The following is a 15,528-nucleotide window of genomic DNA, read 5'->3' as shown; positions in this document are numbered from 1 at the left end:
TTTTGCTGACATGATACAAGCCCCACTGGTACTCAGAGCAGCTGCAGTATTTAAAAAGCTGGTGCGCTGAGAATGTCTAACTATGCTTCACATGCAGAGAAAAATGTTAACACTAAAACAGGTATAACTTTTACTAGAAACATTTTGCCGATACGTGTATATTGCAAATATGTTTCTATTCAAAGGTGTAATTCATCTATGTGCATTTAAATTTTGACCAGAATGTCCCTTTAAGTGTTAACCAGTCTTGATGCAAACATCCTAATGAAATGTTGGCCAACAAGTCATTTTTGGCCTATAAAATTCTAATGCATGAAATAAACACAAAAAACTCACTGGCAACATTTAAGAATTGCTTTTTGTGAATTATTTTAATAGTTTGTAACAAAAATTTCAGAAAAAGGTAATTGTCACCCCCCCCCAAGTTCTCACATAAAACAGATGAGGCTGCCCAAGCAAGACAAGGTAAAACAGAGAAAATACTCAAAAGGATGCTTTCTGTGTTGCTGTATTAAAAGACATTGAGAATCATAATTATCACACACTGGTCCATAATCTCTCTTAAACACCTTATTTAAAAAATGATATCTCCAGAAGTTCATTTTTCTACTTCTGTTCAGTCTGCAAAGCTTTGGTATTTGATGCAGTTTACAGAGCAACTATCCACACACTCAAAGCTCAGATCCACTTGGTTCTGTCTCTGTGCTTGGTATCCGTAAATCAGGGTCATTCCTTACCATGGAGAAAAGGCTCACAACACTGAGCAGAGCCAGCAACATTGTAACAGCACACAAGCTGAACATGTTCCTGGTACCACTCTGGTAGTCACTGTCATGCAGCACAAGAAGCCCTAGTCCAGCAAGGAGGTTCAGGGGAACACGAAACCAGTTAAGTACCCCAGCTTGTTCTTTTTCTGGGATGAGCCGTCGCCTCAAGAAGCCCATAGCTGGGAAGTAGAGGCCACATGCTAGTTCGATAAGCAGAAAGGCTAAGAAAGACTCTGTTGGTCGTTCCTGGCCTGGACCAGTTGAGAAGGTTAGCATAAATAAGGAGAAAAAGACCATGAGGACAGACAGGCAAAGTATGTGCATTGGCTGCAAATGATATTTCTTGGATGTAGCAAGACGATATAATGATGAACCTACTGCACTGGCGGCCATAAAGCTGGAGAAGGCTATACCAAGTGGTGTGTTATGAGGATCCAGTACTGGAGTCCAAAGAAAGATGAAAATATAAACCACACTCTCAAACAGCGCCTGTATGGCACCCAAAAGCAATACCCGTCTATCCCTCAGGAGGCATCTCAATCCATCACCACAAACCCGGGAGAAACTACTGCTGTGTCCATGGTTCTCATCCCACTCACGTATAACCAGAGCTAATGAAAGAGCCAGAAGTGGCACTGCCAGCACAGAAGGCGAGGCAGGCCCCAGTCCCAACCACTCTGCAAAGGCGTTAGCTGTAACTCCTGCTACCACAGCAATCCCTCCATTCCAAACTGCTGCTCTGGAAAACGTGTGAGGAAGCCACTCAGCTGGAAAGTCATGATGCTCAGTGTGTTCATGTGTGTACCATGCTTCAAAGGAAGAGAAGAGTAATGAGCTTGAAAAACCACCCAACACCCTCCCAGTTAGGAGTACAAAATAGTCCTGGGACAATTTGCACAGATAGCATGCTGCTAGCAGAAAACAAAATAAGATGCATGATTTTCTGCGGCCCAGGCGATTTGTCAAAGGAACACTCACCAGACCCGATAACACACTTGCCCCAAAACCACACACATAAATGATGGCGATCTGCCCCTCCAGGAAGTTATAGTGTTGGTAAAGTTTGTAGAGATATGGGCCTTGCAACCAGTCCGCAGCCAGAGCAGGAAAGTAAGCTCGATAGAAGTCATGCTGAAACTGTCTGAATGCTGGATTGCCCAAGGCGCTGCTGCCAGCTGATGGCTTAGAGTGGCAGGCAGAAAATTCCAGCACAGCCCACAGGGCTAGCAACCCCAGTAGAAACAAATATGCCGTCAGCAACATGATTATTTCACCGAAGAGGCATCCTGATAGAAATCTGCAAAAGATAAAAAAGTTGAAATGTTAAGGAATACTTATATTACTAAAACATCTAAATGTAGAATAAGCATACCTAAATCATTAAGCTTTCTTACAAAGTAGGTTCATATTTTACAACATTCAGTCATCCTTGATAAGCACAGATAGTGTTTATACATGCAGTTAAAGGGACTTTGTACACCAGATTTTTCATTGCATAAATGTTTTGCAGATGATCCATTTATATAGCCCATCTGTGTTTTGGTAACAATGTATAGTTCTGCTTTTTTTTCAAATACTAATGAGTCTATAATACATTTTTAGTAGCCAGTGAATTATTTTATATAGGGAGATGCATAGCAGAATCCAAATATTAGTATCTAGAATTACAAATGTGGGCATTTCCTGACTCCTGGGATGTGTGAAGTCTTGAATTACAGCAATAGTTAAAGGGATACCAAAAGCAAAAAAATATTTTTTATGATAAATAGAGCATGCTATTTTAAGCAACACATTACTGCAATAGTTAAAGGGATACCAAACCCCCCAAAAAATATTTTATGTTAAGGATAGAGCATGCTATTTTAAAGGGACACTGAACCCAATTTTTTTCTTTCGTGATTCAGATAGAGCATGAAATTTTAATCATCTTTCTAATTTACTCCTATTATAAAATGTTCTTCATTCTCTTGGTATCTTTATTTGAAATGCAAGAATGTAAGTTTAGATGCTGGCCCATTTTTGATGAACAACCTGGGTTGTTCTTGCTGATTGGTGGATAAATTCATCCACCAATCAAAAAGTGCTGTCCAGAGCTTTAAACCAAAAACAAAAGCTTAGATGCCTTCTTTTTCAAATAAAGATAGCAAGAGAACGAAGAAAAATTGATAATAGGAGTAAATTAGAATGTTGCTTACAATTGCATGCTCTATCTGAATCACAGAAATTAGGTTCAGTGTCCGTTTAAGCAACTTTCTAATTTACTCTTAACAGTTTTTCTTAATTCTCTTGGTATCTTTATTTGAAAAGCAGGAATGTAAAGCTTAGGAGTCGGCCCATTTTTGGTTCAGCACCCTGGATAGTGCTTGCTTATTGGTGACTACATTCAGCCAACCAATAAGCAAGTGTAACCCAGGTTCTGAAACAAAAATGGTCCGGCTACTAAGCTTTACATTCCTGCTTTTCAAATAAAGATACCAAGAGAATGAAGAAAAAAATTATAGGAGTAAATTAAAAAGTTGTATAAAATGGCATGCTTTACCTTAATCATGAAAGAATAAATTTAGGTTTAGTATCCCTTTAAATGGATTTTAACAAAATACATGTTGCTCATGTTTTACTACTGTTCAGTATATCCAACATTCTCTTCTAAAATCAAAATAGAGTGTGTAAACATTTGTTTATGCACACACAGACGGAGTGTCCATACACAGATTTAGTTCTAAGGATGAGTCACATATACCGAACACCTCACAGAATTCCATGAATAGGAAGCATTTACAAGGTATGATGACCTGTCATTCAAATAAATAAGATCCTTATGTTAGACACTGAGGCAAAAGAGCATAACAAGGTCCCTTTGTGCCTCATCAACCCTTCCCTTGTAGCCTGTGGAGCATGCCTATTGCTGCCACTGATTCTGTGTGACAGCAAATTGTATTTATTACAGCCCCAGGAACACTTGTAAATGGTCCAACTAATTTATTTAGAGCTTTTACTATGCATGTGAAACATATTTAAAGGGACATTACAGTCAAAATTGAAATGTGCATAGATCAATGAAATCTTTGAATATAAATATGTTGCCAAAAATGCTTCTACTGAAATATCAGTTTTTTAGTGTTAGCATTTTTCTCTGCACATGCATGTGAAGCATAGCGAAATAATCCATGTGCACTAGCATTGTAAATACAACAGCTGCTCAGGGAGAAAGTGGGGACTGTATCAAGTCAACAATGATGCACATGCAATGATTACCAGATGGTACAAGCTCCTTAGGCTCCCTAAGCAAGTGTTTAAAATGATGGTGTATGGAACATACTTAAAGCTATATCAAACCCCAACATTTTATTTTGTGATTTAGACTAAGCATACAATTTAAAAAAAGTTTCTAATTTTCTCCTATTTTTAAATTTGCTTTGTTCCCATGTTATTCTTTGTTGAAGACATACCTAGGTAGGTGTCTGTGGAACTAAATGGCAGGAAATAGTGTTGCCATCTAGTGCTCTTGCAGATGTATAGAATTCTTGCAAAACTGCTGCCATATAGTGCCCTAAATACATGCTTGCTCCTGAGCTTACATTCCTGCTTTTCAACAAAAGATACAAATAGAATGAAAAAAATGATAATATAAGTAAATTAGAAAGTTGTGTAAAATTGTATCCTCTATCTGAATCATGAAAGAAAACATCTGGGTTTCATGCCCCTTTAAGTACACTCTTGAAACAGCTATAGCTTTTACTAGAAACATTTTTTTGCTACTAAATGTATATAGCAAAAATGCTTCTTTTCAAAACTGTTATGCATCAATGTGCATAGGAATTTTCCTGGAATGTCCCTTTAATTTTTTTTTAAATACAGGTATACCTCACTTTACAGCGCTTCACTTTACAGCGATTCACTAATACAGCGCTTTGTGGAGCTGAAGTTCAACCTCCAATTATTTTGAAATAGTGCTGTAATCATCGTGAGATTGTGAGAAAAGTGACTGGCACCATTTTGTTATGCGCAGTTCACTCTGTGTCTCAGTGTTACAGTCTGGCAAATTGTACTACAGTAATTGTCACTATTTTACAGGTACAGTATTTATTGAATACTGTGCTGTGCTAGTGTTAAACTAAACTTAGTCTTATTGCACCCCTAATATATGTTAGTTCAAACATGTTTTCATGTTTTTACACACTGGCAAGTGAAAAGAAAGCTAAAACTGCCTTGTTTCACTTTTAAGGCGGTTTTCACTTTACAGCGGGGCTCCGGTCCCTAACCCGCTGTATGAGCGGGGTATACCTGTAGTATGTCTACTCAGAGATCTGATTGTATTGTGTTGGTAATAACTAATTTTACATGAATCACTAGAAGCTCTCTGAGCCTACATGCTGTTTAAAATGCTGTTACATGTAGCATATTTAGATATGTTCCATGTGTACATACATAGTATTCGCTCTCATTTAAAACAGTTTTTAATATAAACATGTTTACTAATACATATGTAGTGCAAACATGCTACAATAAAATGCTACACTGCTGTGTATATAAATTTTGGCTTGAATATCCCTTTTATAATGACATTAAAATTGATGATATTTTCCTGACACCATGACCCGTATTTTATGAAGACAAATTGTTTAAATAAATATTATGAGCTCTAAATCAGAAAATGTTTAAATAAATTTAATGCTGATAGGTTGGCAATTAAATACACTATCAACGTGTTCCATACACTTTATACTATATACATACTGCCCACATTGCTAAATTGATATAACTTAGCAAGAAAAACAATGCGTGCACTTTATAAGCATATATATTTATCTGATTACGTGTTATTATAAATAAAATAGAACACCACAGTAACACTATTTGAATCCCTTACTACAGTAAAAGTAGATAACGCCATTAACTTTACTTGGTGCCCGGACCATACAAGGAAAATAAGATATCATTCCTCCCCAGGTTCATTCATTCGCCCCATACTCTCGCCTCCTTACCGAACAAATTCCTTCTGACACCTCTTTGACAACCATCCCGGAACTACACATTTCCGCTTCCGGGAAAGAATTCCTTGAAACCATCGCTAGTCTATTGGCTGAGGCTCGGTCGTGCCCTGTTTTTTTTTTCTGATAACTTTATGGACACTTTAGTGCAAACAGTTATCTGATTTATTTTATAAGAGCCTCAGTGCGGTGTAAGGCTCAAACGTTATGTGTCCTATGTGAGCATAAAGACGAATTAAATAAATGACATGAAAGGGACATGTACAAACAACTGTACCATCCAAAACATAGTTGTTTTATATATATATATATATATATATATATATATAGTAAAATATGAGTTTAGTGTTCTAAATAATTTTCTATGGCAGAGAAAATAATTTAGAACGCTAAACTCAAAAATGTTACCCTTTACACATAATTTCAGACAACTGTATAGTAACGTTAAATTAATTTGGCTATTTTAGACATCTTATGTTCACGTGCTCTGATATCAAACAACTAGTTTCTGCTTATTTTCTCTTACCAAGCATAAAGCAACTAAATGCATATTTCAACTACAACTACAACCCCCAGCATGCATCAGGCTGGCACATATCTGATGACCTCATGCACGGTGGACTCACTGGTGGTTGGCTGAGTGGTGAGATTTGAAAGGCGTGAAGGCGCGGGCCGTAAAAAGGAATCAGGCGAAAACAAATCGTTTACTGGATAAAAAAACTGAAGAGATAACGACAAAGATTGGGTAATAAACACAATATACTCAAAAACAAAATCCTTTTAGGCAGACACAATAACATCGGTGGCTAACACGTTAAGTATCAGGAAACGTTTAAATACTTTGCAGCAGCCGCCTGGCAGGTAGTGGCAGCCGGGTGTTTAACAACAAACAACGTATTTTTATTTTGACACAGACTTCAGTATGCGGGTCTTCGTGTTTGAGACTATTTGACACAAGTAGCGCAGCGTATTAAACAATTTTTGGGTCTTGTCATATAAAGTGACACTTTTTTCCCTTTGTATTAACTTCAGTGAAGTATTGAAATTCATGTGATACACCTGGTTTCTGTTGTATATGACCGTGAAAATAAACTCACTGAATGAACCCAGTTCTGTGTGGCACCATCAGGGAGATTGATGTATGAAAGGGACAGTATACTATACTGTCCCTTTCATATTGCTATTTTCATTTAACTGCATATAATAGACACTACAAAGAATAATATACACAGATACTGATCTAAAACCGTTTAAAAACTTACTTAGAAGCTCCCAGTTTAGCACTGTTGAAAATGTTAGCTGGAACACCCACTGGAAGTTGTTCTATAGCAATAAAAAAACAGACACTCCCCTTCCTCTGCATATGAAACTACTCTTTACACAAACAGGAGGAAGCTGGAGTAGGTATACATCAGTATTCTCCTAAAACTTTGGGCCTTGCTTAGGAGTCTGAAAATCCGTGCAATGTTATTTATAAATAAGCAAAACTATTAATTTTAAAAAAAGAAAAAAAGCAGATGTATAGGCTATATAAATGGACCATCTACAAAACATTTATGCTAAGATAAATCTAGTGTATAATGTCCCTTTAAATGTGTAACAAAATCATCAAGGAAAGTCTGTCAGGTTATTAATTATGAAACGGTTTTACATTTGACATTTTTTTTACAAAAAAATACAATTATAGTTGAAAGATATGTGCTCTGCTGGTTCCATCCATAAATTACCACTGATCCAATTAGCAGTTCTATTTACACAGCTGAGTTGTGTGACTAGCGCTGCAGGTTGGATCAGTGGCGGTTTCTGCTCAGCAGTGTTCTGCGGGTCTCAAGGGGTACTTCTGCTATGTTTTTCACACCTTTGTTATTATTATCAGGTATTTGTAGGGCGCCAACAGATTCCGCAGCGCTGACACACAATGATTTTTTTTTATGGAGCATAAGTATTTCTGTACATTTACATCACCATGACGATCCATCTAAAATGGTTTTGGCCATACACAATGTACTGATTGAGAATGGTTATGATTTTTTTTTTGTGTGTGCTTGACCAATGTACAAAAGTATAAAGCATATTTTTTTCACTTTTAATATAGGATCTATATAATGGAAAAACAAAATGCTAAATTGGAAGTTTTAAAAACTGGTAGATAATGTCCATTGCACCTCCTGACTAGGGCATAGCAGCTCTGTGCTCTCTTTAGGAGCGTTAAGGGCTAGTTTCATGGGTCACTAGTGTTAAATGCTCTAACATTTTAAAGGGCCATAATACCCAAATGTTTAAACACTTGAAAGTGATGCAGCATAGCTGTAAAAAGCTGATTAGAAAATATCACCTGAACATCTCTATGTAAAAAAGAAAGATATTTTACCTCAAAAGTTCCTCAGTAGCCACCTCCCATTGTAAAGGATTTCTAAGCAACATATTAGTATGTCTGTCCCGGGACAACTGAAAGGATGAGCTTCGTGCACTCTCATATTATTTCACCAATCAGGTAAAGGAAGCTTACTATGAAATCTCATGAGAGTTAAGTCAAATCTCATGAGATCACAGTAAGAGTTCATGACCTCAGCACTACTGATGCTGATTGGCTGCTGTTCATTTCTTCATTTTTTTTAATTTTTTTACCTGCAGCTGGGAGCAGCTGAGTATAACTTTTTACACAGAACTTACTCTGCTGAGCTGAGGAGATTGTGAGGTAAAATATCTTCCTTTTTTACATAGAGATGCTCAGGTGATATTTTCCTGTCAGCTTTTTACAGTTATACTGCATCAGTTTCAAGTGATTTAGCATATGAGTATTATGTCCCTTTAAGGTATTTTGTTTTCCTTAGAGTATCCCTTTTAATAGTAATACAGGCTTTCAAATCCATTGTAAAGGAATATAATTGTAATATTTAAACCATTTTAAGGTTGGTGTAGTACAGGGCTAAACAAATCCATGGTACCATACCACCATAGTGACTTAAAATTAGGCCTGGTGCCTGAAATGTGGGTCTTTCTGCCATACTTCCCTTTAAAGGGATGTTGTAGTGCAAAACATGTCATACTCTGATTCATAAAACCTTGTTCTTTTTTACCTTTCAATGTCCATCTAAAGTCAAAATTAAAATTGCATGATTCTTCAGATAGAGCAAGTAATTTTTAAGACACCTTCAGTTTCAAATGTGCTTTGTTCTTTTGGTATCTTTTCTTGAAAAAGAAAACACATATCTAGAGCTGCAACAACTAATAGTTATAATCGATTATGAAAATAGTTGTCAACAAATCTCATAATCGGTTAGTTGGTCTGTGCAAAGCACCAACTGCTTCACTCCACTGAGCTCCTGCACATGGTATTGTGTTGTTTTTTTTTTGTTTTTTTTTAAATATAAAACCTGACTTTAATTTTCCTTTAAAAGGGGCAGTAAATTAAAAAATAAACATTCACGCGTCAGAGCAGAACATGCACTTTTAAATAACTTTTACTTCTATTAGCAAATGTGCTTTGTTCTTTTGGTATCCATTGTTGAATAGCAAACCCAGGTAGGCTCAGACTACACACGAGCCTCTTGTAATTGGTTCAACTGTGTTCCGCTAGTGCCCAGCAGTGCATCACAGATCCTGAGCCTACCTAGGTATTCTGTTCAACAAATGATACCAAAAGAATAAAGAAAATGGATAAAGTAACTAAATTATAAAGTTGTTTAAAATGGCTTGCTCTGACTGTACTTCCCCTTTAAGCCTCTCCTGTAGGATCCCAACAATATCTCTCCTCTTTGCCATCGCTCATTAATTCCAGTATCTCTTCCTTACTCAGCTGGAAATTCCACACTCTGAAGTTCTCTTTCAACCTCTCTGGACTGGAAGTCTTGGGGATGACGCCAACACCTTGCACAAGGGCCCAATTAAGCAACACCTGGGACGGTGTGCACCCATGGCGTTTGCCACCTTTTTTACCTCCTCCCTTGTCAACAAAGCCCCACAGCCTAGAGAAGAGTAGGCCTGCAGATGGACATTGTGTTCCTTACACCAGTGTACAAGAGAGGTTTGCGGCAGCCGTGGGTGGAATTCTACTTGTAACACAGCTGGAGGGACTTTGCATGATGACAGCAATTGTGTCAAGTGTGTCTCGGTGTAGTTAGATACCCCCAATGCCTTGATCAAGCCTTCCTGATAGAGATCCTCCATAGCTTTCCAGCTTTCATCTCTAGCCTGAACATTACGAGTATCTTCGCTACGGCATCCCTGTTTGCCAGGCCAATGTATTAAATAAAGATCTAGGTATTCACAACCTAATTCTGCTAAACTCCGTAGACAGGCCTCCCGTGCCCCCTTGCCCAAGTCAGTAGGTGCCAACTTGCTGGTAATGAAGATGTCTGAACGACTTAGTTTGTGACGGGGAAGAAGTTCTTTTAAAGCACGGCCCAGATCTGCTTCATTGCGATAAACGGTGGCAGTGTCAAAAGAACGGTAACCGCAAGCCAGGGCAGCATCCACAACCGGAAAGAGATTTTGATATCCACGGAGACGGAAAGTTCCTAGACCCACAAGGGGCATAATTACTCCATTGTTAAGGGTGACACTGCGGGAGGGTTCAGATATCTCCATGCTGCCAGCCAAGAATTTTTGAATGATTCTGTGGGTATTGTTTTGTTATGCCCTTAGCCTAAAGGATGTCTACAGAGGTTTACTTCTCACTTTTGTAGGACAGTATACGTATACAACTACTCCTGGCTTATCTGCAACCCAGAAATAAAAGGAATCGTCATTTGGCTTGTTTATATTAAATCAGGTGATTTGGGACTATAATCAAAGAAAGTTTTGTGAAACAATCACTAGAGGGCGCTGTTAAATAAAATACATGATTAATACTTAAAACACCTATTACAAAAATTAGTAATATACAAGCACCATATGATATGGTATGTATCCTTGTGGGGACAATATATGGTTATTTGCTCCTTTTAACAATGATTTGTTAGATCCTTCCTAGATATTACATGTGTATATAAACAAGTAAAATATCCCTAAAAATATTAAAGCAGCACCTCTTAACACAAATATCATAAGCGCAAATGTGTATCAAACTAAGAACAAACCAATGTGTAAAAACACATAAGAGGGCGCTAGTATGTCTGGTGACACCGTGAAAAAACAAAAAACAACAAATATAATATACCTAGGTGTGGATGAATACTACAAACTGAATGCAATCAAAATATAATTATATAAGAATTGCTAATAATAATGATAATAATAGAAAGTGACACCTCATTAAATTTGCATAGTGAAATAGTCCAAATTTTATCATAAATAGTCTAATGGATCACCAGAAGTCCACAACAAATTCCAGCAAGTGGATTCGGTTTCCAAATGGCTGTAAGAATGATCCTCTCCTCCGATGTGAAATCAGTGATCTGTATAAATTACAAATAGAAAAGGACGACCATTGTGTGTATCGATAGTTCAAAAGACCCCACACATGCAGCCCACTCTAATCCAGGGTACTCACACTTTGGCTGAGCACACCAGTGTGCTTGTGGATACGATCTGGTTATCTGAGCCAACCAGCTTGCTCTTTCACAGGCAGCGTTCTCCTCGCAGCAGCTGTACACCAGCTGTACACCAGCAGACTTTTTGTAACTTCACAGCAGTATGGTAATGAGCACCTTGCTTGATAAGGAATGGCGGACAATGATTTAAAAACACAAAACTTCTTTAATCATTGGTATTAAAAAAATCCTTCATATACAAGCAGGTGGAAAGTGTACACAGATTAAAAATTGCTACGCGTTTCTCAGCACTATCGGCTGTTTCCTCAGGCATAAAACAATACACATTTAAACCGGCTTTATAGTGCCGCTCATTACCATACCTCTAATCACTTTAAGGTGTGTGTATAAACGGACCAATGAGATCCTGTCTCATATGTGTCCACACCCAGCGATCATTCTACCTGTTCGTTAACCTTAATATATTAGTGCATATAAATATTAAAAATAAAATATCTCATAAATGCTAAAAAATCACATGTAGAACCCCATATTTATATATCTATTGGGATCGTTGTTATTTAATAGTTTTTCTAACCCATAGATTTATTTAGTTATATTATAACTGACTATGTAGTATTTTAGAATGACATGAATGGTTAATGCAGTCTGACAAATCCAATGGAGACTTCGCGGTCTTCCTTTAAATTGCATACAGTTCTCCAATGTGTCAAAAACAATTGTATATATATACTAAAAATTACCGTCATTATATTACTACCTACAGAGAGAATTTGCTCCTACTAGCCTTTTTGTGGGAACATATTCGCATATTCACTGACTAATTATGTTAAAGGGGCATATTTACTTAGAAGGTGCACAAACCTCTATATCTAACCCATATGTACTTGCTTTTATAGACCATTAGAGGGTGTTCTAATATAGTAATATATACAATAGAGAAGCAGTTGATGACCTATTAGATCTTAGATGTATACTTAATATAAAACAAACAAAACCAAACGGCATTATTTAAATGACTACCAAATTATTAGATTATTTGTTCTAAGCCACTATTATCTGTTAACCTATGTATGATGGATAAATACATGGTATCTTAGATTTTTCAAATTGCGTCTATGATCCAATGAGACATATTTACAAAAACGTTTCCAATATGGTCTAATAAATTATATTTTAAACTTGTGACTATAATGAAAAGGTGTTATAGTGTCACTAATGATTATTTAAAAGTATGTTGAACAATTATTTGAATATACAATGTGACAGTTCAAAAGTATTTTAAATTTAGTGTGAAGTGTACCTACCTAATAATATGTTCCTTCATAATAATATTGTAGGGACAGATAGCTGTCTATTCATTAGGTATTAAAAATACCATCTTATACTATACCAAGTGTATATAATAACTAATGATTATTTACTAAAACAGGATTATCCTGCCCTTAATACTAATATATATATATAGTATTTTTGATCACCTTTTTGGTAATTGAAATAAGATGACCAAAGTGACTTAAACAATAATAATGATTATGTGACCTATTAAGTGACATACATAAGATAACTAATGAAATATTTCCTATATGCAGAATTATCCTGCTATTAATACTAATAAATATTTAGTATTTTTGATCACCTTTTTAGTGATTAAAATAAGATGACCAATGTGACTTAAAAAATAATGATAAATATGTGACCTATTCAGTGTCATACAAAAGTGACATTTTTAACTATTTCAGTGATTCGTAAATAAACAAATATATGTGAATCTATTACATGATTTACCCAAATGCTGCTGAGTCTATGACCTCATTGAGTCCATCTGGAAACAAAGATCCAAACCTATGGATCCAATAAGTTTCCCTTTGGCGCAATTTACTAAATCTATTATATCTGTTGGAGCAAGGAATGCTTTCTAATGGTGTAATACTGAAGCTACAAGGATCCCCATTATGTTCTTGGATATAATGTCTTGAGACGCTGTGTTTATCTGATTTTTTCTTTATATTTCTAAGATGTTCGCTCCATCTAGTACGTATGTTACGAGTGGTGCGCCCCAAATACTGTACCCCACATTTGCAAGATAAAACATAGATCACGAAGGTGGAACTACAGTTTAGAAAATTTTTAATTTGATATATTACTCCAGTTGTATGTGCTTTGATGTTTTTTGCTCCATGAGTAATATACTGACACATATGGCACCTAGATTTTCCACATCTAAAAGTGCCTCTAAGATCAGTTCTATTTTTGTGTGTATGTCTAATAGCTTTTTTTGAAATCACTACCTTACTGGGGGCCAAGGTTTGTTTCAAATTAGGTGCTCTCCTAAAAACTATATTAGGATGTGTGCCTAGATTCTTCTTCAGTATAGGATCTCTAAGAAGAATTGGCCAATGTTTATGTAAAGTTTTTTTGATAGCGTTGTGATTAGAATTATATTGGGTAATAAACAACGGTTGTTCAGTGCCATTGGTTAATTTTTTCTTATTCTCTTTATGTAGATCCTTCTTTTTAGACTCTAATATAGTCGACCTATCAATCCTACAGGCTTTCGAATACCCATTGTCTATAATTTTGGCCGGGTATCCTTTTTCTCTAAATCTATCTATTAAAATCTGAGATTGTTCATAAAATTGGTCTTCAGAACTACAATTTCTTTTCATACGGCAAAATTGACTAAATGGAATATTATTCTTCCATTGCTGGTAGTGATTGCTCTTGTAATGTAAAAAATTGTTGCAATCAACTGTTTTGAAATAAGTGCTAGTGCATATATTAAAATCCTTGTCCAGAGTTAAAATTAGATCCAAAAATTCAATTGATTTCGATTGCACATTGGAGGTGAACTGTATGCCCATTTCATTATCATTCAAATAACTACAAAATAAATGTGCTTTTTCCTTTCCCCCCTTAAAAACAAATATAAGGTCATCGATGTACCGGCCATAGAACACCAGGTTGCCCCTCCAGTTAGAGTTATAAATATATTTTCCTTCAAAATAACCCATAAATAAATTTGCAAAACTTGGGGCAAACCTGGTGCCCATGGCCGTACCTTTAATTTGCAAATAAAATTCATCTAAAAATTTAAAATAATTATGTTTCAAAATAAAATCAATTAATTCCAACAGATATTCTTTCTGTATAGCAGGCATAAACATATCTTCCTCTAAATAATATCTCACCGCATGTAATCCTAATTCGTGAGATATATTAGAATAAAGGGCACTAACATCTGCAGTTATCCAAATAACATCCTGATCACATTTTACTTTTTCCAATTTTTGCAACAAATCTGTAGTATCTCGTATAAAAGACCTGGAAAAGATTCCTAAATACCCCAAAGGCCAAAAAAGGCCAAAAAAGACTCTGGCCGAATGAAGAAAGAGCCCTTAAATCCCTAGCCAATAATTCCTCTTTGGTTATAAGACAGGCTGATAAGGGCGGGGGCATAGTCCTTCAAGATTACACTGACTATGTCTGTGAAGCACAGAAAATTCTTCATGATAGGGAGTATTATAGAAAACTCGATACTGACCCTACAATTACTTTTTTAAAAAAACTCATACAGATTTTGGAATTTGGTAGTAAAGAGGGAATATTAAATTCTAAGGAGAGGAGATATCTGACTCCTATTCATCCATCTATCCCTTTTTACTACCATCTTCCGAAAATTCATAAGGACCCCATAAGACCACCTGGTAGGCCAATTATAGCGGGAATTAATGGTCTGACCGACAAACTGTCAGAATATATAGATAATTTTTTGCAGAAATATGTTCAAAATCTTCCGTCTTTTATACGAGATACTACAGATTTGTTGCAAAAATTGGAAAAAGTAAAATGTGATCAGGATGTTATTTGGATAACTGCAGATGTTAGTGCCCTTTATTCTAATATATCTCACGAATTAGGATTACATGCGGTGAGATATTATTTAGAGGAAGATATGTTTATGCCTGCTATACAGAAAGAATATCTGTTGGAATTAATTGATTTTATTTTGAAACATAATTATTTTAAATTTTTAGATGAATTTTATTTGCAAATTAAAGGTACGGCCATGGGCACCAGGTTTGCCCCAAGTTTTGCAAATTTATTTATGGGTTATTTTGAAGGAAAATATATTTATAACTCTAACTGGAGGGGCAACCTGGTGTTCTATGGCCGGTACATCGATGACCTTATATTTGTTTTTAAGGGGGGAAAGGAAAAAGCACATTTATTTTGTAGTTATTTGAATGATAATGAAATGGGCATACAGTTCAC

The 15,528-nt window shown here is 36.0% G+C and overlaps 3 protein-coding genes across 3 annotated transcripts in view; 1 reads left to right on the top strand and 2 right to left on the bottom strand.

Annotated features, from left to right (window-relative positions):
• Positions 1-340: 340 nt before the first annotated feature.
• MFSD5 (major facilitator superfamily domain containing 5) lies at positions 341-5,802 on the bottom strand. The gene is made up of 2 exons (XM_053705013.1): positions 5,753-5,802; positions 341-2,064 (listed from the first exon to the last, which is right to left on the bottom strand). Exon 2 carries the CDS (start codon positions 2,028-2,030, stop codon positions 672-674), a length of 1,359 nt encoding a protein of 452 aa, XP_053560988.1. The 5' UTR covers positions 2,031-2,064; positions 5,753-5,802; the 3' UTR covers positions 341-671.
• Positions 5,803-6,409: 607 nt separating this feature from the next.
• Positions 6,410-15,528, top strand: part of ESPL1 (extra spindle pole bodies like 1, separase) — an 810,416-nt gene continuing 801,297 nt past the window's right edge. Inside the window, exon 1 of the mRNA XM_053708312.1 lies at positions 6,410-6,503. The gene's annotated coding sequence lies outside the window, so the exon portion shown is untranslated. The remainder of the gene's footprint in view (positions 6,504-15,528) is intronic.
• On the bottom strand, positions 9,115-10,350 carry LOC128654411 (uncharacterized oxidoreductase YtbE-like). The gene is given in 2 exon segments (XM_053708313.1): positions 9,115-9,670; positions 9,673-10,350. Coding segments are annotated over 2 exon segments (870 nt in total). The 5' UTR covers positions 10,349-10,350; the 3' UTR covers positions 9,115-9,476.

Source organism: Bombina bombina, chromosome 3 (assembly GCF_027579735.1).
Source record: "Bombina bombina isolate aBomBom1 chromosome 3, aBomBom1.pri, whole genome shotgun sequence".
NCBI classification, from domain to species: Eukaryota; Metazoa; Chordata; class Amphibia; order Anura; family Bombinatoridae; genus Bombina; species Bombina bombina.
Note: the sequence above shows the minus strand (reverse complement) of the source record. Positions and strands in the feature narration are given on the sequence as shown.

Coding starts and splice junctions, on each gene's coding strand:
- MFSD5 (XM_053705013.1), bottom strand. CDS start 2,030: ATGTTGCTGACGGCATATTTGTTTCTACTGGGGTTGCTAGCCCTGTGG.